The following is a 21,687-nucleotide window of genomic DNA, read 5'->3' as shown; positions in this document are numbered from 1 at the left end:
AGTGTAGAAGAAAAAAGCCAAGAAATACTTGAATTGACTAATGAGCCTGAAGAAAGAGAGTTTTTCTGACCATTAAAACACTTTGTAACATAATCATAATTAAAGCAGGAAGGGAGAAACAAAGGCATGGGGGGCGCAGATAGCCTTCAATTGTTGCTGATTTGGTTGTTCTGTGTAGCCCAGGCTGGCCTCCCACTGTGTAGCTGCGGATGGCCTGAGGATTCTCCTGCTTCTGTCTCTCCAGTGTCAGGGTGACAGGCCTGCCGCACTTCACCGGGTTCTGGCCAGCACTCTACCATCGGAACTGTCTCCAGCCCTGGTTGGGGGGTTTTTGAGGTTTAGCATCTCCCATGGCCCAGGTTGGCTGCACTCACTGTGTAACCAAGGATGACTTTGAACTCCTGATCCTCCTGCCTCCACCTCCTGCATTCAGAAGTTCAGTCTGGTTGTTCCTCCCAGCCCCGTGTTCACAGAAATAAGACTCAGACCCAAAATGTATTTACAGATACCTTGGCCGTACCTCTTGTTAGATCATAGCATAGATTAACCCATTTATTTCAGTCTACATTCTGTCACTTGGCTGATTACCTGTGCTCAGGTGCTACGTGCCAGTCTCCGCACATCATCCCAGGTGGATCTCTCGTGCCTGGGTATATCCCAGAATTCTTTCTTCTCTTGGACGTCCCTCCCACTTTCTGTTCTACTCTTTCTTATAGGCCATACGTTTGGTTTTTGGTTTTGGGGTTTTTTTTTTTTTTTTAATTGACAGGTGATGCATCTATACAATACATAAGATACTCTCTCTACACTGCATGTTGGGACTACACTGCATGTTTGTGGGGTGCTGAGGACAGGACCGAGGGCCTCGTGCATACACACAGGCCAGCATTCTATAAATTGAGCTTCAACCCCAGGCCAATGTTTATCTGTGGCAAGTATATCAGGACTAGCAAGAAAAGTAAAGACATTATTAACCTTCTATTTGGAAAACTCTTAATTCTAAAATTAGAAGTTAAAATTTGTTTGTTTGAGACATGGTTTTACTCTGTACCTCAGTCTGGCCTCAAACCCTGGCCATCCTCCTACCTCAGACTCTACAAAGCTGGAATTATAGTATGAGCCACTATGCAGGGCACATTTTTGTGGTATCAGGGATTGAACCTGGGGCCATGTGCACACTAAGCAAGTGAACTATGGCCTCAGCCCCAGAAGCTAAATTGTCTCTCATAACTCCTGTCCACCTAGAGCCTCCAAGTGTGAATCACTTGGTAACTATCAAGGGCTAAGTTGAGGCCATAGGAGATTAAAGTGGGACCTCCCACTGAGACATTATTAACCTGAGAGTCTCCTTGCAATAGACAGAAAAAGACTCCAGGCCACAGGGGAGCTGTAGATGTTCAGAAACTGGAATGCTCTGCTGGAGGCCACCAGGGGCTAAGGAGGAAGAGTGGAAAGACTTTTCCCTCAGAGACTCCTCCAAGATGGAACCAACCCTCCAAATGGTGTTTCAAGGCCCTGGCCTCTAGATCTGTGAGAAATGTCTATTTTATTTTATTTTATTTTATTTTATTTTATTTTATTTTATTTTATTGTTTTTGGGTTTTCGAGACAGGGTTTCTCTGTATAGCTCTGACTGTCCTGGAACTCACTCTGTAGACCAGGCTGGCCTCGAACTCAGAAATCCGCCTGCCTCTGCCTCCTAAAGGCGTATGCCACCACTGCCGGGGGAGAAATTGCATCTTTTTATAATCTCCCCAGCTATGGCAATGCAGTATGCTAGCTCTAAGAAACAGATGCAACACCACACAGGAGTAAGCTTCAGGCCTGTTAAATGTCAAACACTCCAAAGGCAGTTGAAGAAATGTCAAATATAATTTTTATAATTTACAGGGTAGAGAAAAAATTCCCAAGCAAGACACAAGCCCCAGGCGTGGGTGAGGGGTTTAGACTAGCGTGGGATGGACAGGTCTGTATACATCTCACATCAGTGAAGCCAGTGAGATGGCTCAGAGGTTTAAGTGCTGGCCACCAGGCCTGGCAACCTGTGAATTCCATCTCCAGGACCCACACGGTGGAGAAAGAACCAGCTCTCATAACTGATTCATCTACACACATGCTTGTACACATGCATGTGGTGCACAAATAAATATCTTTATAAGTTTTACAAATAGTTATTCAAATCATAAAGACTGGAAATAGAAGAAATACAATAGGCCAATACAAACTTTGTAATATTTAAATAACTGGTGCTATCTGAAAGGCTAAAGACTATAAAGATATAGGCATTATTTTATAGTGCTAATGTAAGATAAATGTGTATTAAAAGGATATTTATGCTTGGCGTGTGGTATGTAACTATAATACCAGTACTTGGGAGGTTAAGGTAAAAGGATCACGAATTAGAGGTCCTGGGGTACGCACCAAAAATATTTTAAAACTCTAAGTAACTAGTAACACTAATTAAATATTTCACAGAATGTTCTAACTATAACACAATGGAATACTATGTAGATATTAAAGAGAACAATTAATAGGGTGTGCCTCTGTGGTACAATGCTTGTGTAGCAATACACAAGACCCTGTATTCCATCTTCTCCACTGGGGGTGGGGAGAGACAGACAGACAGACAGACAGACAGACAAGAGAGACAGAGAGAAAAAGACATACACAGAGAGACAGACATACCAGAGAGACAGACAGAGAAAGAGACAGAGAAACACACACACACACACACACACACACACACACACAGAGGCAGAGAGACAGAGACAGACAGACACTAGGACAACAATGCAGAGAAGGGTCTCCAGAATATACTAAGAGGGATAAGATGGGTGAGAACAAATTACTCAACAATAAGCATAACTTGCAACCATAGTGGTTAAAATGTGCTGGGCACCTGCTGCGGTGTGTAATCACACAGGGCACTGGGAAGAACATCTAACTGCTGACAGTCTTGCCTCTACAGAAGGCTGCACACGTACTCGTTCTGAGTGTGCTTTTGTGAATATGGGATAGTGGGGGCCTTGTGCATTTCCCTCCATTTACTTCTATGACTTATGAGTTTTTCCTATAGAAGTGACTCACTGCCTATCACATCAGTAGTGGGGAAACATAAGAGGCACCTGAAAGTGATAGAGCTAATTGTGAAAGCTGCAGGATGCTGTAAATACTGTTTACTGTCGTGTCCAGGTGTTTTGAATCTACTCAGAAAATAACCTTTCGTGTTGTCAGAATAGACACATGCATATCACTTGCCGGCCACGAGGGTGTCATCCTTTTCCCAAGTGTCAAGACATCACAGAAGTGCTTTACTAAGCAACTTCTCTGATTCTTCCAACAAGACTGTAATAGGACACTGGAGTCTAAAGAGAAAAAATACTCAGACAGGCACACAACCAACCCTGGTGTCAGGCCCCTCGTTTTATTGTCCTGTCTCCTCCAGGACTATGATAAAGACTAAGGAATAATATCACAGAAACATTTAGTCATGTACAAAATACTGTATGCAACCACTCTATTGTATTGCTCCCTAAAACTATTTGCTCTTGTATAGTGCAGTGTGACATTGTATCTGTCCACAGGCTGCTAAACTCTACACACAACATGTTAAGTGTGCAAGGCAAGGCTGGCTTCAAATTCACTGTGTAGCTGAGGCATGTGTTACAATGCTTGGCTTTATGGGTTACTGGGGATAGGACCCAGCTCAAAGGGTGGATCAGAATCCAGCAGACACTGGGCTGGAGACATAGCTCTGCTGGTAGTGTTTACTAAGCAGCATCCCGTAAAACCAGATGTGGTTTTGCACACCTGCAATTCTAGCACTTGGGAGGAAATAAAAGCAGGAAGATCAGAAGGCCCAGGTCATCTTCAGCTCCATGAGGAGTACTAGGCCAGACCAGGGTTCATGAGATACTATGTTTTATTTTTATTTTTGTTTGTTGTAACTGTTGTTCTTTCTTTCTTTCTTTCTTTCTTTCTTTCTTTTTTTTCTTTTTTGAAAGAATACAACAGGTAGAAAAAGAGCTGAAGAAACAGAAAAGAAGGCTGGAAGTAGCCATAACATTGGTAAGATATTTAAGGGCTGGTTGGTTCGTTTGATACTGGGGATAGAACCCAGGGCCCTATGCATTCTAGGGAAGTGCTCTACCACTGAGCTACACCTCCCAGCTAGCTACCTGCCCATCCTGTAAGTGGTTTTTGCAGGAGAAATTACTGGAAGCTATACTGTAATGAATGTACTAATTAACATCAATTTTATGAAGCAAGTGTTTTTGTAGTTATCAGTATATAACTTCTACCCAAGGGGCAGTCCTCCTCATCTATACAATTGTCACTTGATTAAGTGAAGGGGGTTATGAAAGGTGATCCCAATATAGCTAATGAGAAGGCTAAGTCTGAAGCGCCTGGGAGCTTGGATGTATGCATGACTGAGTGCCTCTGCTGTGACCGTGGGAATGGGAGCTGCTGAAGCTAACTGGAGATTATCATCTGCTTTGCAAGAATGGGCACGCACAGTGAGCCACAATATCAATCCAAACAAAACTGGTGTCTAGGATGTAGGGAACATTTGTAACCATCCAAATGTCAATCAAAACAGCAAGTGCCAGGCTATTACAATCGATTCAGAAATGAAGGACGGAGAGAAAAGCAGTGGTCATGAAAAGCTGTGTACTAAACAGTCTGTAAAGGAGCACTAAAAGACTGGCCAGGCACGAAGGGCTGGGCATGACAGCTCACACTGTTAATCTCAGTACTCGGGAGGCAGAAGCAGGCGGATCTCCCTGAGTCCAGGGCCAGTCTGGTCTATGTAGTGAATTCTAGGATAACCAGGGTTACATCGTGAGACCCTGTCTCAAAAAAGGAAAAAAAAAAAAAAAGACAGAGAGGAGGAGCAGGAGCATCAAGAGAATGCTGGGGAGATGGCACAGAGGTTAGGAGATAAAGAGCACTGAGTTCTTCCAGAACACCCTGGGCTCAACACCCAGCACCCACATGGTGGCTCACAAAATTCTATAACTCCAATTCCAGAGAATCTGATGCCCCCTTCTGGCCTGTTCAGCTAATGTATGGACATAAACACATTCAAGCAAAGCATCCACACACATAAAAATAAAACAAACAGCCGGGCGTGGTGGCGCACACCTTTAATCCCAGCACTCGGGAGGCAGAGGCAGGTGGATTTCTGAGTTCGAGGCCAGCCTGGTCTACAAAGTGAGTTCCAGGACAGCCAGGGCTATACAGAGAAACCCTGTCTCAAAAACACCAAAAACAAAAAACAAACAAACAAACAAAAAAAACAACTCTAATTGAGAATAAGATTTGGCAATAGGAACTAAACTATATATTATAAACTATATATATAAACTATATATTCTTTCTTTCACTTTCTCCTTTGTTTCTTTCACTTTCTTCTTTACTTCTTTTTTTCATTGTCTTTCTTCCTTTCTTCCTCTTTCTTTCTTTCTTTCTTTCTTCCTTTCTTCCTTTCTTCCTTTCTTCCTTTCTTCCTTTCTTGGTTTCTCAGTGTAGCCTGGCTGTCCTGGCTAGCTCTGTAGAGCAAGCTAGCTACAACTCAAGAGATCTACCTGCTTTTTCTTCTTGAATGTTGGGATTAAAGCTGTGGCCTACTGCCCTTGCTAAATATATTCTTCTACTCTAAGATGATAGCAAAAAACTGAGTGTGGTGTCACATACCTGTCTTCCAGGATGGAACAGATTGATTGTGAATTTGGGTTAACCTGGGCTACATATCAAGTTACAGGCCAGGCTGAACAATATGCTGAGACCCTGCCTCAAACAAAACAAAACAGGACATTAATAGCATCTATTTCTAACACTGATACAGCCAAAGGTCACTCCACCCCCTATTTCCAAAATGGTCCTAGGGTTCTTAAGCACAATCACATTTGATCCAATTATTATGGGCTGCAGCAGCTTCACAGCAGATCTGCCTGCCTCTTCCTCCTGCATTCTGGGATTCAAGACATGTACCACCTGCACAATGAGGAGATGATATTAATATTAATATGGGATAGACTAGATAATTTTGACATCCTGTAACTTTAAACATTTGTTTGTAGGGCTGAGGATCAAACCTTTAGGAGGGTATAGACAGGGGAGCCAAAATGGAATAACAAGTCTTAGTCAAGCCTAGCAGTACAGGACTGTAATTCCAAATACTTCAGAGGCTTTGGTAGAAGGATCTCAAGTTCAAGAGTTCAAGGCTTGCCTGGGTTGAAAGTGAGATCAAGGCCAGCCTGGTAACTTAATCAGACCCTGTACTCATATATTGTATGAGTATACTATAGCTGTCTTCAGACACAGCAGAAGAGGGCATCAGATCCCATTACCGATGATTGTAAGCCACCATGTGGTTGCTGGGAATTGAACTCAGGACCTCTGGAAGAGCAGTCAGTGCTCATAACCGCTGAGCCATCTTTCCAGCCTGAAACCCTGTCTTAAAATAAAAAGTAAACTTAGAGCTGGGTGTAGCTCCATGCCAGGCTAGTTGCCTAGCATGTACGAGGTTCTGTGTTTAAACCCCAGTATAGACACTACAGTTCATTCTCCCCCTCTGTGCATGTTTGGAATGTATGTATGTAGTACACATGGGTGCACGTGGAGGCCAGCGGAGTGCAGCAGGTGGCCTGCTCTATCACTTTCTGCCTTATTACCTCAGTCAGGGTCTCTCATTGAATGTGAAGCTTAACATTTGATCTAGGCTGGCTAGGCATGGAACTCTCAATCTACCTGCTCCACCCTCTCCATGCTGTTACCAGCATGACAGCCATGCCCAGCTTTTTACTCGGGTTCTCAAGCTTGCACAGCCAGTGTTTTTACTCACTGAGCCATCTCCCCAGCCCAAGACCATGTCTTGATCTTATAAAAAGAACACAGTCTTCAGTGTCTACTCAGCATATTAGAGTTCAGCTCCCTCAAAACAGTAAGCGTTGGAAACAACACATTGGCAGAGAGGGGTGAAACTTAGCTTACCAGAAGACCACTTAACTCGCCACCCTGTCCTTAACACCACGTTCTCTTGGCACAGCAAGGAGTATAGGGATTCCTCATTAGGGATTTTTGTTTTTCTTTTTACCTTACTTTGTTTCCTTAGAGATGGACCACACACTGATCCCTCACAGCCATCTTGACCACCTCCCTTTATTTATTAGTTTCTTTTAAAAATGTTTTTATTTTTATTTTTTTATGTGCATTTGGTGTTTTGCCTGCATGTAGGTTTGTGTGAGGCTGTCAGATCTTGGAGGTGCAGACAGTTTTGAGCTGCCATGTGGGTGCTGGGAATTGAATTTGAATTCTCTGGAAGGGCAGCCAGTGCTCTTAACTGCCGAGCCATCTCTCCAGTCCTTCTTTCTGTTTCTTTTGAAATGGGGTATTACTACGTAGCTCAGATGAAGCTCCAACTGCCATCATCCTGCCTGAGCCTCCCAAGCACTGACTGAGGTTACAGGTGTGGGCCACACCTAGCTTCCAGTCACCCATCAAAGGGTATGTCCTCCAAGACTTAGTTTTGCTTCATTTATTGTCTTATGTATCCAAGACTGACCTTTCAATATGTAGCCGAAGATGACCTTCAACCTCTAATCCACCTGCTTCTTCCTCACAAATGCTGGGATTACAGTCAAGTACCAGCACACCCAGGGTATGCCATGCTAAGGATCAAACCCAGGGCTTTGTGCACAATAGATAGCACATCACCAACTGAGCCACACCCCCAGCTACTTCCTTCAAAGTATCAGAGATTGACTGTGTACTTTATGTGTGAGATTTCATGTTATTAAGGTTCCTATAGTACTTTGTATCATCTACACCCACGCCACAGAATAACAAAAAATTATTTTTAAAAGCCCAGTTCATTTGTGAGACTATCACACGCTCATTTTCATAGACAAATTATTCTTCTCTATAAACTTCCCCCTTATATTTATCTTTAAAACATAACATCTGTTTTTCTCCAGCCAAAGTTATTTCCTGTTTTGCTTATTATAAACAGCTTGGCCTATTGTTGCTTATCCTAATGCATTAAAAAACTTTTAAAATTACATTCATTCATTCATTCATTATTTATTTATTGTGTGTGCGCATGTACACAGCGCTCTCCAGTGCACTTGTAGGTCAAAAGATAGCAATCTATAGCAATCTGAGCTCCCTGAATTGCATAGCAGGCCACTAGGGAACTGTGTGCAGTCTGTCTCTGAAGAAATATAAGAGTAAGGTGGAGGGAAGTTGTGGTATTGGTTCTTTCTTTATACCATGTGGGTGTCAGGGCTCATACTCAGGTCGCTAGGCTTGGTGGCATGTGTCTTTCCCACTGAGCCATCGCCACAACACATTTTTTTTTTTATGTTCTTTTTTTTAATTGGGTATTTCATTTACATTTCCAATGTTATCCCAAAAGTACCCCACCTGCTTTCCCACTGACTCCCCCACCCACCCCACAACACATTTTTTAAACCTAGGATTTGTGTTCTTTTAAAACAGCCTAATTTCTTTTCCTTTTCCTCCTCCTCCTCCTCCTCCTTCTTCTTCTTCCCCCGCCCCCCCCCCCGCCCCCAGACAGGGTTTCTCTGTATAGCCCTGGCTGTCCTGGAACTCACTTTGTAGACCAGGCTGGCCTCGAATTCAGAAATCTGCCTCTGCCTCCCTAGTGCTGGGATTAAAGGCATGCGCCCGCCCGGCACATTTTTTTTTTTAAATCCCCTAAGTTGAATTTGCAATTAAAGACAATATAATATATAATGGAGTTGGGAGCTTCAGAAGGAAGAATGGTTTCCAGTTGTAGCAGATATAACCACTGAAAATGGATACACAAGAGGACAACCAGCAAGAACCAGACAGTGTGAATGCAGCCTGGACATAGTAGCCTTGGTTTCAGACTCTCTGTAAGAGTGCAGGAAGCTCAGACACAGAGAAAAAAACCCAGAGGGCCATGACAGCAGTGAGCCTAGGTCACCACTCCTCGCCTCCAGTCTTTCAAAGGCTATCCATTTCCCTAGGACAGCTCTCAACACTAAGGAGCTGGCTCCACCCAGTTCTTTAGCCTCTACTCCAACCTCTGCTCTTGACTTTCAAAACTCTTTTCAAGTCTTTTCTTCCCTATGGCTCTGCACATATTGTTACTTGGGTTTGTCATGCCTTCTCTTCCGAATTGCTTCAGCTTAAAAATCACTCTCTTGGAGAAAGCTTCCCCAGGGGCATTCCGCACCCACACTCTCTCAGTGTGCACTGTCCTGACCTAGCTTGGGACTTATCACGATTACATCTTTATTGTATGAATGCCATCTCCTTACATGAAGTTAGATGTGATGACAGGCGTTTGATGTATCTGGTTCTTTGCTGAATTCAGCACCGAGCATAGGTGCCTGTCATCAGCAGGAACAGGTGTTGAATACATTTATTAATTGAGTGAAGGAGCAACAGAAGCCAGAGGGTCTAGGGTGCTTGGTTTGTTTGAACCAGCTCTCCATTCTCTCATCTGTTAAATTGGGATTATGGTAATTAAACTCTGGAACTGCTTTGTGGATTAAGAGTCAAGGCTGTAGTATGCTTGGTATGTACATGACATATAGCAAGCATTAGGAAACATTAGCTATTATCACCATTAAAAGGAAACTCTGAGTATCTGAAACTCTTAGACACTGTCAGTAGGAATGTGAAAATAACACCCTTCCTTATAATTGTAAACACAGACAGACCATACCACTTAGCAATCTTACTCCTAGGCATACACTTAAGCGAATGAAAAACTTACAGAAAACTTTAGACAGGAACGTTTATAGCAGCTTTATTCACAACGTCTCAGAATTTAAAACAACTCGGATGTTTTCCAAATCACCTAGTAGATAGACAAATCAACGGAGCAAGAAACAAACTGATGGCACAAATAATAACACAGATGAATCACAGATCCACGATGCTAAGTGAGAGAAGACAAGAGTCAAAAGGTGACATGCTGTAGGACTCCATTCCTGGAGAATTTATATGACATTCTGGAAAACTCAGCCAGTGATTTGCAGACAATAGAGTGGGTGTGAAGGAGGGGATGATGGAAGTGTCTCCGCCGGACTGTGCTGTGCTGACACGATGACAACATGCATTTATCAAAGCTCATGTACAGCACTGGAAACCGGAAACGGCTAATCTCACTGCATGCAAATTCTATCTAATTTAAAATAGAAAAATAAGGCACGATAAAACTGCACATTCCTGTTCCTTCAAGAATGATACACATGCTTTCCTCTCTCTCTCTCTCTCTCTCTCTCTCTCTCTCTCCTCTCACTCTACCCCGCTTTCACCTTTCAGCTTTACCTTATTTTTATCTCTTAATTCTTCGTGTATGGGTGTTTTGCCTGTATGTATATGTGTAGACCGTGTGCATGCCTGGTGTCCAAGGAAGCTATAAAAGGGTGCTGGCTCCCTTGGAACTGGAGTTACAGACTGATGTAAGCCACCATGTGGGTGCTGGGAATTGAATCCAGGTCGTCCGGGAGATCAGCCAGTGCTCTTAACTGCTGAGCCATCTCTCTGTCCCCTTTATTTTTAAATTATGTATATGTGCATCTTGTGTGTGGGTGTTCCTGGAGGGGATGTCTGATGCCTTGGAGCTGGAGTTCCACGGTGGCCAGCTGCTCAATGAAGGTGCTGGAAACTGAACTTAAGTCCTGGATCCTCTGGAAGAACAACAAGCATCTTTAATGGCTCAGCTATCTTGCCAGCCTTTGTTTTTTGATTTTTAAGACAGAATTTCATTACATAGTCCAGCTAGCCTCAAACTCTCCATCTTTCTGCTTCAGGTCCCAGAATCCTGGTATTTATAGGCATGTGCCACCACATCCAGACAGCACCTATGGTTTCTGATAATAAAAGTACCATATGGAGAAAAAAAAAAAAAAAAGCTGGGCAGTGGTGGCGCATGCCTTTAGTCCCAGCACTTGGGAGGCAGAGGCAGGCAGATTTCTGAGTTCGAGGCCAGCCTGGTCTACAGAGTGAGTTCCAGGACAGCCAAGGCTACACAGAGAAACCCTGTCTTGAAAAACAAACAAACAAACAAACAAACACAAAAAAAAGTACCATATGTTGATTGTAGATGTGTGGGAAAATAAAGAAAAAATATATTTCCCTGTCATTTGCTTTTGGTTGAGACAGTACATTTTCCTTATCCACCTACTCTTCACCTTCCAAGTGTTGGGATTATAGGCTTGTACCATCACACCCAGCCAATTTTGCTCTCAGAAATAAATATTCTGCTTTCTGAAATACACTGTGCATATATCGCTATGTCATTAAATAATTGTCAAAATAATACTTTTATGAGTCAATAATATATGTGTGGAGGTTAGAGGGTAACTTGTGGAAGTTAGAACTCTCTTATCAACATGTGGGTTCGATGGATGAATTCAAGCATCAGGCTTGAGGGCAAATGCTCTACTGGCTGAGCCATCTTGATGTCTCTCACAGTCCTCCTGCAATTATATTTTAAAGCATTCTTTTGTTGCTGTTGCTAAAACTTATACTACTCACACATTTTTGGGGGGCAAACTAAAACAACAATAAAATTCCATTCCTAAAACTATAATGTTTTTTAAAAACTAAAAAAAAAAAAGCAAATTATATTATTCCTGAAGCAATTTTTATAAAACTATATGTACGGAAAAAAAAAAAAAAGTTCAGCAGGGCCAGATACTCCTCTGTCGAGGTTTTCACAATGTTGAACTGGTAAGGCAACCCTTCCCTTGGCTGCAATTCCATCATTGTTCCAGTGCCTGCTGGAAAAGCGGTTCCACAGGGCTATCTGGCTCCTCTTTTTGTAATGTACGCGGCTAAACACCCTAACATTTCCTGTACTACCTGCCTAAGTTTGCATAATACTTCCATATTTAATGTCACCCCATCTAACGTAGTGTAAGCAGGGCAGATGGGAATACTTTGTTCAAGATCATAAGGTTATCAAGGGTGTAAATAAGGATGTACAGCCCGGACATTCGGTCTCAAAAACCAAACACTTCCCAGCGTTGGGTCGCTTTTCTCCTTACTCCCCACCCTAGCGAGGAGGCTTCAGACAATTCTGCCCAGTAGATCCTTATCTAAGGAGCAGAAGCTCTCCCAAACCTCAAATGTCTTTGGCAACACTGCCACTTACCAGCTGGGGTCATTTCACTCCCGATGGCAGGGGGACACAGACTGCCCTAGACCAAGGGGATCCAGCGAGCGGGTTGCACGTTGGCTTCATGGCCAGCGGGGCTTATTGCCCATCCATTGGGACACTGCCGTGGCTACCGCTCTCTGGGGCGCCCGGGCGACACTACGGCGCTGGTGGGGGATGCGCCCTGGGCGAAGAAGAGAGGGCTTTCAATCTTAAGAACCCGCCGCGTGCGAACAGGGAACTTGAGGTTAAGGGTTGTCTGGAGATTTTCCAGGGACTTGACAGCCATGCCTGCGGAAGTCAGTCCTCCGCTATCCCAGAGTCCCCCGGTTCCCGGAAGTGCCCAGTTCTCCGGAAGTGCCAGGCTAGCCGAGTAAGTAGCGGCTCCCTCGAGCCCCGTACCTGGAGGCTTGCTCTTCTGGGGTCCTGGTGACAGACAGGTCGCGAGCAGGATTGGAGAGGGCGTCGGGGGCTGAGCGGCGGGATGATGGAGGAGGAGGAACTGGAGTTTGTGGAGGAGCTGGAGGCTGTGCTGCAGCTCACGCCAGAGGTGCAACTCGCCATCGAGCAGGTGAGCGCTCCACCCCCTCGGGAGGAAGCTGCGGTGGAAGGGGCAGCTCTAGGCCAGGGTCGAATCTCCCCTGCTAGGCTGGAAAGGTGGCGGTTCTTATGCTGAGCGGAAGTCTGGATGGTGGTAAAGGTGGGGATGGGTTTTTCAGCCTGGGGACCGAACACGTCTTCTCTAGGCTCTGTGTTTCCGAGGTTGTTACGCCCTGCTGAGTTTGGGCCGAGCTGTCCTCTTTGACAGGATAAACCTAGAGGGAGCCCCGTGACTAGAGAATTCGGATTATGGTTGATTTTAAGACTCTATTCATTTTCCAGCTAGTGCGGCTTCTTCCATTTCTCTGGTTAAACTCTTGGAGTGGTTTGGAATTGGCAGTGGGATACTTCCATTGCGGAAACGAATGACAGAATAGGGTTGTGGGGCGGCATACTGGAAAATGACCCTTGTGCTGGTGTGCGCGTGCGCGCGCACTTGACACTCGCTGGAGTCATCTGGGAAAAGGAAGCCTCAGTTGAGAATTGCTTCCATCAGATTGGCCCACGGGCAATCTGTGGGGGCATTTTCTTGGTTGATGCTGTAGAATGGCCCAGCCCACTGTGGGAGGTACCACCCCTGGGCAGCAGGTTCTGGATTGTATAGAAAAGCAAGCTGAGCAAGCCATGGAAAGCAAGCCAGTAAGTAACATTCCTTCGTGATTTCTGCTCCATTTCCTGGCTTGGCTTCACCTGATGACGACATACTATAACCTGTAATCCAAATAAATTATTTACTTTACAAGTTGTTTTTGGTCATGCTGTGTTATCACAGCAATGTAAAGCAAACTAAGACAAATCTGTACCATAACTAAAAGACTGAGGGCTAGTGAGATAGTTCAGTGGGTAAAGGCACTGTGCCACCAAGCCTGCTGACCTGAGTCTCTTCCCCAGGATCCTCAAAATAGAGGGAGAAAACTACTCCTGGACAAAACACACATACACATGCACACGTCTCCCCAACCTCTGGTCTACAAAGTGAGTTCCAGGACAGCCAGGGATACACAGAGAAACCTGTCTTGAAAAACAAAAAAATAAAGTATTAATGGTCCATATATGCTAATTATTAGTAGTAGAATTATTTTACTTGGGCTACCTTCCCAATAGCCATTAAATGAGACACACTCTTTCTTTCCTTTCTTTTTTATTAGTATTGGAGGTTGAACAAATCCTTGGCACATGAGATAAGTGTCTTACCACAAAGCAATATCCATAGCTCCTAATGTGCTTCTTCTTACACTATAACCCCATGTCAGTTCCCTTAAGGAAGATCTTTCTCCCTCTATCAACAAAACCTTACAAAAACCTACACAGTTACTTCTAATATTATGACCATACATCTTAATATAGTTGACAGGAGACTTTAGTCAACAAAAAACTTCTTGTTGGGAAGAGAAGACTCTTAGGGATATTCTTTTTTTTTTTTTTTTAAAGATTTATTTATTATATGTAAGTACACTGTAGCTGTCTTCAGACACTCCAGAAGAGGGCGTCAGATCATGTTACAGATGGTTGTGAGCCACCATGTGGTTGCTGGGATTTGAACTTCGGACCTTCGGAAGAGCAGTCGGGTGCTCTTACCCACTGAGCCATTTCACCAGCCCCCAGGGATATTCTTTAGTGTCACCCAAATTGCAAAAATTCTCAACTTTGGGCTGGAGAGATGGCTCAGCGGTTAAGAGCACTGACTGCTCTTCCAGAGGTCCTGAGTTCAATTCCCAGCAACCACATGGTGGCTCACAACCACCTGTAATGTGTAATGTGGTCTGATGCCTTCTTCTGGTGTGTGTGAAGAGAACTACAGTGTACTCATATACATAAAACAAATAAATCTTTTTAAAAAATTCTCAACCTTTTAAGATTTGTACTGTATTTTTGTGTATGTGACCTGTGCATGAGTCCCCTTGAAATCCCTTAAACTGCCCATGCAGTACAGTGTCTAGACATCTTTTGGTAAATCTAGAATTTTTCTGCCAACACTGAGGCCTGGCATTCTCTCTATAGGTGTCACCGGATGAAGTAGCTTAAGTCAAGGGCTGCGTTGTGTGAAATCTGTTAATGCCTGGGATTAGACCCAGGAACAGGAAGAGAAGAATGAAGAAACTGGGAGCAGTTAGGAAGTGAATAACCCACTTCCTCATACCAGCTCACAATGACAGGCCCTGTTCCCAGCACTCCCTCTGCAAAGGGCTTTTCATTAATTCTATAATTGCATGTATGTGTCACTTGTACGTGTGGTGTATTCTCACCTTAGGTGTGCAGCACAGAAGTGCAATGCTAAACTTTCAAAAGAAACGACTAAGCTCCACCTCTCACTGCCTTTGCCTCTGCTTGCCCTCCACATCCTAGAAGCTGTGACTCTTCTACCTTTCCTAGGAAGTCATTGGTTTGTCCGTGTTTATTCTTAAATAAAAAAAAAATTACTTATTTACTGTTTATGTGTGTATGTTTGGGCCTGAATGAGTTTATGTGCCCCATGTAAATTCAGGAGCCCTTCAAGGCCAGAAGATGCAGTCGATTCCCTGAAACTGGATTTGGAGGCAGTTGCAAGGAACCATATGGGTTCTAGAAACTGAACCCAAGTCTTCTTGTAAGAGCAGCCATTGCTTTTAACCCATCGCTCCAACTCCGGATTTTTAACTCTATATTCCACAGACTGAAGATTTGCTGAAGATTGCTTTACACGGTTATTATTTGTCTTACGCTAGTAAAAATCAGAACCCATAGGATCACTTTTCTTTATCTGTTTGGTTTGGTTTTATTATTACATTTGTATACTTGTGCACCAGTGTGCTTATGGAGATCAGAAGATAAACTGCAGAGTTAAGTCAATTCATGTGGGGCCTAGGGACTGAACTCAGGTCATCAAGCTTAGAGGAAATTACTTTACCTGCTGAGTCTAATTTTGCTAGTCTCTGTTGCACTCTACTACCATATTTTGGAAGCAGGGTCTCATGTAGGCCTTGCCCTCACAATGTAACTAAGATTGACCTTGAATTCTTGATCCTCCACAATCACTCTGGAACACATGTACACACACACCACCTCCCCAGTGCTAGGATTATAGGCATATACCGCCATGCTCCAGCATTTTGTAGCCCACCTTGTTACACAGTTTTCAAATTGTGACTTCTGTGAGGACTTGTGTGACTTTTGTGAGTTATATTTCTCAAGATAGTTTTCTTTTGTTAACTTGAATGTTAGTTCTCCATTTTTTTTTAATACTATCTGAAGCATAAAGATTCCTTCAAGGCAAGCCGAGGCTGTTGCTTAAGTGGTACAGGATTACCTAGCCATAGATGCGGCACAGGGTTTGAGCCCCAGCTCTACATAAAATACACACACGCACACATACATACATACTGTTTTTGTACATAGAGGTAATCAAGCTTTTCTCTTGTTTTTCACAGTGTTTGGATTGAACCTGAGGCCTCTGGGTAGACATCTTACCATTGAGTTGTTTCAGCAGCCCAGAGAAGGGCAATATAAGTCAGGCTTGCCTCAGGCTTGCTATGTAGCTGACAGTAATGACCTTGAATGCCTGATCCTCTTGCTAGACTGACAGGCTTTGGGATACCACATGTGACTATAGACAGACATACCTAGGAAAGTTATGGCTAGGTAAATGTTGCTTCAGTGCATGTGACTGCTGTCATTCAGGCGCCACAGACAGTAGTCTGTCGTCAGGCTTCTGAGTCCTCTCTTAGTAGGAGGTGCCCACACTGCAGTCTCTACTGTGCTGCCGTGTTTGCACTACAGGTGCTGAAAGGTAAGACTGATGTTAGTAGGTGTGTCTTGGATCCCATCCTAAAATCTCTCATATATATGCTGGGTTGTTTTTTGTTTTTGTTTTTTTTTTTTTTCCTGTCACAGTTTTGGACACCTGAAATCTTGAATCAAAAATATTAACAGGAGCCAGGCATTCTGGCATACCCCTGTAATCTAAGTACTTGGGAGGCTGAGGCAGGAGAACTAGATTGAGGATAGCCTGGGCTATATAAGTGAGTTGCAAGTTTGTCTGAGCTACATAGTAAGATCATCTCTTAAAAAAAAAAATCAGAAAACAGTGTCTGCAGGCACACATTCATTCTGAAGACTCTCAGGTTGGCTTTCTTCTTGGTTGCCAGTGTTGTTCAGTTTCCTTGCTTTGAAGGTGTCGTTCCCATCCAACCTCTGTTTCCTTATGGCTTTGCTCTCTTTGTGTCCTTGATTCCTGTATCTCAGCATCTAACCATTTTCTTGAGTATCCATTATATGTGAAGTGTTATAAAATGAAAAAAAAAAGTTGGAATTTTTCTGTTTTTGTTTTGTTTTGTATTCAAGAGCCTGCTCTCTAATACTAAGATTGAATTTTGAATCCACATTTTTACAGTTTTATTTCCTTCTTCTAAGTATCGTTCTTTGTGTGTACATGACGTGCTGTGCTAGTGCACATGCCATAGCATGTATGTGGAAGTCAGAAGACAACATTGTGAAGTTGGATTCTGAGGATCCAACTGGGGTTGCTAGGTTTACATGACAAGATGACTCCCCCTGAGTCATCTTGCTGGCCCCATTCCTTCTAATTGGAACAACAACAAAAACAACAAACCCAAACAGATAGACAGACATTATATATATATTATCAATCTGTGGTGTCTAACATGATGTTTTAATCAATAACCCCTGTTTTTATGTAGGTATTCCCAAGCCAGGATCCTCTTGATCAAGCTGACTTCAATGCCGTTGAGTATATCAATACTCTGTTCCCAACAGAGCAAGTGAGTATACAGCTTTAGGTTTCCTTCATCCCGGTACCTCTGGCTTATCCTGCATGTCGTGATTGGTGTGATAGACAAATGACATTAAGTTCAAATCAAATCCCGCTGTTTCTTGGATCCCATCCTAAAATCTCTCTCATACATGCTGGTTTTTTTTTTTTTTTTTTTTTTTTTTTTTTCTGTCACAGTTTTGGATATCTGAAATCCAGATGTCAACAGGATCAGTTAGTGAATGGAACTAGCATGGTGTTCTTTGGCAAGCGTATTATCAGAGATTGTATCTTGAGTTTGTGAGAGTTTCCCTCAGTGTACACAGAACTTTGTGTTAGTGTTATAGATTGTGGTTTCATAGCATAGGCAAGAAAAGCAGGAACGAGGTAGACAGGATAAACTCCAAGTTACAAAGCAGCTTTTAAAATGTAAAGATGTAGCTAGCATTTTGTGTATGTTCTCTTTTTGTGTGATTTGCCCAGATGGGGTTTTCTTTCAGTAATTCAGAGTTAGAAGCCAGAAAATTGGGGGAAGGCCAGGTAAATATATTCTCCTTGCACCTGCCCCCTACAGGGTCCAATATAGCTCATCATAGCTTCACTGTGTAGCCAGCATGAGCCTCTTACCTGTGTCTCCTCAGTGCTGGCATGACAGGTGTGTGCCACCATGCCCAACTTGGGTTTTCATTTCTTCACTAAGCAAATGTTTACTGGGTACCTGCCATGTGCTATCACTGTCCTAGGCACTGGGATGACAAATGTGTGCCACCATGCCTGACTTTGAGTTTTTCACTTATTCACTAAGCGAATGTCAGTCACTGTCCTGGGCATGGGGATGCATCCTTCCACTGAGATGTGCATGATCAGCAGAAGGGGTGCTGTTGAATGCTATGAGGGAGCTAGGGAAGGAAGAGTGCAGGAATCAGACCCCAGGAGCTTTCAGGCAGTTCATGAAGGGCTCGTTTATTTAGTCAGCCAATGAAGGTCACTGGTCATTTATGAAGCATATAGTAAGTATTAGGGACTGTTTTAGAAACTGGAAAGAAATGGTCAACATAGCAGGTTAGCTCCTAGTCTCATGGAGTGCAGGAGGAAGACAAGAACTAAAAAGTGCCTCAGGTGCCTACTCTGCCTAGTTTGGTACAGCTGGAAGAGAGGTTGATTCAAAGATGGAAGTAAGCCACCAAATGGTCTTTACTAACACAGAACTTACAGTCTACTTTGATAATTCAGCATAGGATTGTCTTTGTCAGTAGTGATCATTGTACTGTACACAAGCCCTAACTCCTACCACAGCTACCCTGTTAAGATTTAGTCTTGATCTGGTATTGATTGCACCAGGCATTCTAAACATTTGACAGAGATGGGTTCTCCATGTGTTATGGATCATGAGCAGAGTGACAAGTAACCATGACAGAATGCTCAGCTGAAGTGTGACAGGGGGCACATTGGACATGGTGAAAGCAAGTTTAAGAGTCCTGAGACTCTGCTGAGGAAATGGCACGATAGGCCACAGTAAGGATGTTAAACTCTGGTTGTAGCTTCTCTGCTTGGTAGCTGTTGGCACCTTTACTTGATGCTGCAAGGGGAAGAGGAATGGGGTTAGTGGTAAGCAGGATCAGTGGAGGGTGTGAGCAGTGTAGGCTGTGTTGGCTCCCTTGCATCCATGGAGTGGAAATATGCAGATGGATATCCAAGAGTGTGGTACCCTCCCCACCACTGTTCATATCCCAACAAACACCTTCATACTGAGCTTTACCAACAGGATCCATCTTTTTCTGATTTTAACTAACAAAGCTATCTCTTTTTGGTTTAACAGTCTAATTTTTAAAGATCCATTAATTTAAAAAATAAAATTTGAAAAATGTTACATTGTGTGATTGTCTTTTTGGAAATCCTTTTTTTTTTTTTTTTTCAAGACAGGGTTTCTCTGTATAGCTCTGCCTATCCTGGAACTCACTCTGTAGACCAGGCTGCTGGCCTCGAACTCAGAAATCCGTCTGCCTCTGCCTCTCAAGTGCTGGGATTAAAGGTGTGAGCCACCACTGACTGGTGGAAATTCTTTAAGTAGGGCTCACTAGTGATAGAGATTTGGTAATAACTAACTTAAAGGCATGTTTAGCCATATGAGTGTTTTACTTTTCCTATCTCAACATGAGTACTAGTTTGCTGGACATGATGAAGCACAGCTTTAACCCCAGCACTCATGAGGCAGAGGCAAGGAGATCTCTGAGTTCAAGGCCAGCCTGGTCTACATAGTAAGTTTCCAGGCAGCCAAGGCTGCTTAGCAAGACCCTGTCTCAAAACAACAACAAAAGCAATGTCAATTTAACTAAACAAACAAACAAACAAACAAATTACTGTTAGAAAATTTGTAGAATTTTTCCTAACCTCTGTTAGAAAGCTGTAGTTAGGAAGCCAGCAGGTTTTCACCTTTCTGAAATGATTGTATGTGCAACACAAACAAACATACACATACACACATGCACACACACACACACACATTTTAAAGGCAAAGCATTTGTTATCCCCTGGCTTCATTTTTGTGTCTTGTCTGATTATGCCTCTACATGCATGATAGTATGCAATGAAGTTTCTCCCAGTAAGTCAGAAAGCGCAGAACAGAGTGTCAGGTCACACTTGATTTTCCTGGACTTACAGTTAGACCTAGTAGGTCATTAACCAGCCCAAATTCCCATGGACCTTCAAGGAAAAACAGTAGAAAGTGATGGCCTAATCATCAATTCTTTTAACTCCTAGACAAAATGCTCATGCATACATAGCATAGGCCTATAAAAGATACTTAATTTTCAATTGAGATCATTTCAGAGATGTTTGTATATGAAGGGTTAGTGGCCTTGTAACTGAGGTGATGAGGCTGTATTTCCCCTAAGTGGCGTGCATGTTTGTGGGTGCTGTGGCTGAAGTGGGGGACACAAGTCCTCAGATGGCTCTCCTTCACCAAGTTTAAGTATGAGAGCTTTCTGTACATGACAGTGTCCCCTACGTGGTGCTGGAGAGGAGCCATATGTGTTAACAATAATCTGGAAAACATTTTCAGCTTCCTTACAGTGAATCTTTAAAAAGTCGGTTTTCATGTTATTGGAAGTTTAAGAGGAGATGCTATGAAATTTATAAAAACCACCAGCACTTGAGGATTGCCTGAGTCTGGGAATTAAAAACCAGCCTGGGTAACCTAGCAAGACTCCTAGCTCAAGAGAAAAAACAGGCTGTAGATAGTGTTAGAGTATTTGTCTAGCATTTGTTAGGCTAGAGGCTCCATTTCTAATTCTGGAAAGAAGAAAAGGGGGAAAAGAAAAGAATAGTATAATCAAGAAATTTGAGCTTAGCTGAGCACAGTGTCATCTGTAATCCCAGGACTTTGCAGCAAGAGGATCAGGAGCTCAGATCTAGCTACTGGATACTGAGAGAGTATAAAACTAGTGTGACCTACTTGAGACACTCAAAATAACCCAAACCAGGTGCTGGAGAGATGGCTCCGTGGTTTTAACACTTGTGGCTCTCACTGAGGACCCAAGTTCAATTTCTAGCAGCCTGCTACCCCCAACCATTTGTAATGCCAACTCCATGAGTCCAGTGTCCTTTTACGTTTTTTTCAGGCATCAGGCACACATATGGTGCACATTCATGCTTACAGGCACTCACACAGCAAATAAATACAATTAAAAAAAATAAGTAAACAAACTTTTTGATTTGTTGACTGTTGTATACACCTATAACTCAACTGCAGGAGGACCATGAATTTAAGGCCAGCCTTGTCTGATGGCCAGCCTTGTCAAAGACATTTTTAAAAAATAATTATAATTTTTTTTTTTTTTACTGATCTTCAAGGTGCTCTGGGTCTTTATTATCAAGTAGAAAGAAAACAAAGAAAGCAAACAAACTTGGTTTTTTTGCTTTTGCAGGTGACAAATGACCTCAATCTGTTCTTAAGAACACATCTATTTCCATAGAAGAATAGAGTGTAACACTCACAACACGTACACTTTCTTGAGAACATGGGATTATTTTACCAAGGATCTGAATTTTCTCTGTTCGGCATGAATTATTCAAAAGAAGGAAATGATTTTCAATAAAGCATTTAGCAGTACAATCCTATTACAACCAAACCAGATGAGTGGTTGTCAAAGAGATGTGCCAAGCAGCAGTATGTCCA

General features: G+C 43.0%; 2 protein-coding genes across 7 annotated transcripts in view; one reads left to right on the top strand and one right to left on the bottom strand.

Annotated features, from left to right (window-relative positions):
* Tlcd3a (TLC domain containing 3A) overlaps positions 1–12,476 on the bottom strand; it is a 29,747-nt gene extending 17,271 nt beyond the window's left edge. For 3 of the 4 annotated variants that reach the window (NR_168712.1, NM_001384091.1, NM_001384092.1), the window contains exon 1: positions 12,161–12,476. The gene's annotated coding sequence lies outside the window, so the exon portion shown is untranslated. Of the gene's footprint in view, positions 1–9,779; positions 10,692–12,160 lie in introns of those variants that run through there. The other variant, NR_168713.1, reaches the window with a different exon arrangement.
* Positions 12,477–12,508: 32 nt separating this feature from the next.
* The window catches only part of Vps53 (VPS53 GARP complex subunit), a 133,413-nt gene continuing 124,234 nt past the window's right edge, over positions 12,509–21,687 (top strand). Inside the window, exons 1-3 of one of the 3 annotated variants that reach the window (NM_001364738.1) lie at positions 12,509–12,734; positions 17,440–17,520; positions 21,437–21,637. In NM_001364738.1, coding sequence (NP_001351667.1) covers positions 12,648–12,734; positions 17,440–17,520; positions 21,437–21,484 — 216 coding nt within the window. In that variant the 5' untranslated portion in view covers positions 12,509–12,647 and the 3' untranslated portion in view covers positions 21,485–21,637. Of the gene's footprint in view, positions 12,735–14,764; positions 15,190–17,439; positions 17,521–21,436; positions 21,638–21,687 lie in introns of those variants that run through there. The other 2 variants (NR_157296.1, NM_026664.4) reach the window with 2 other exon arrangements.

The sequence above is a fragment of the Mus musculus genome, chromosome 11 (genome assembly GCF_000001635.26).
Source record: "Mus musculus strain C57BL/6J chromosome 11, GRCm38.p6 C57BL/6J".
NCBI classification, from domain to species: domain Eukaryota; kingdom Metazoa; phylum Chordata; class Mammalia; order Rodentia; family Muridae; genus Mus; species Mus musculus.
Note: the sequence above shows the minus strand (reverse complement) of the source record. Positions and strands in the feature narration are given on the sequence as shown.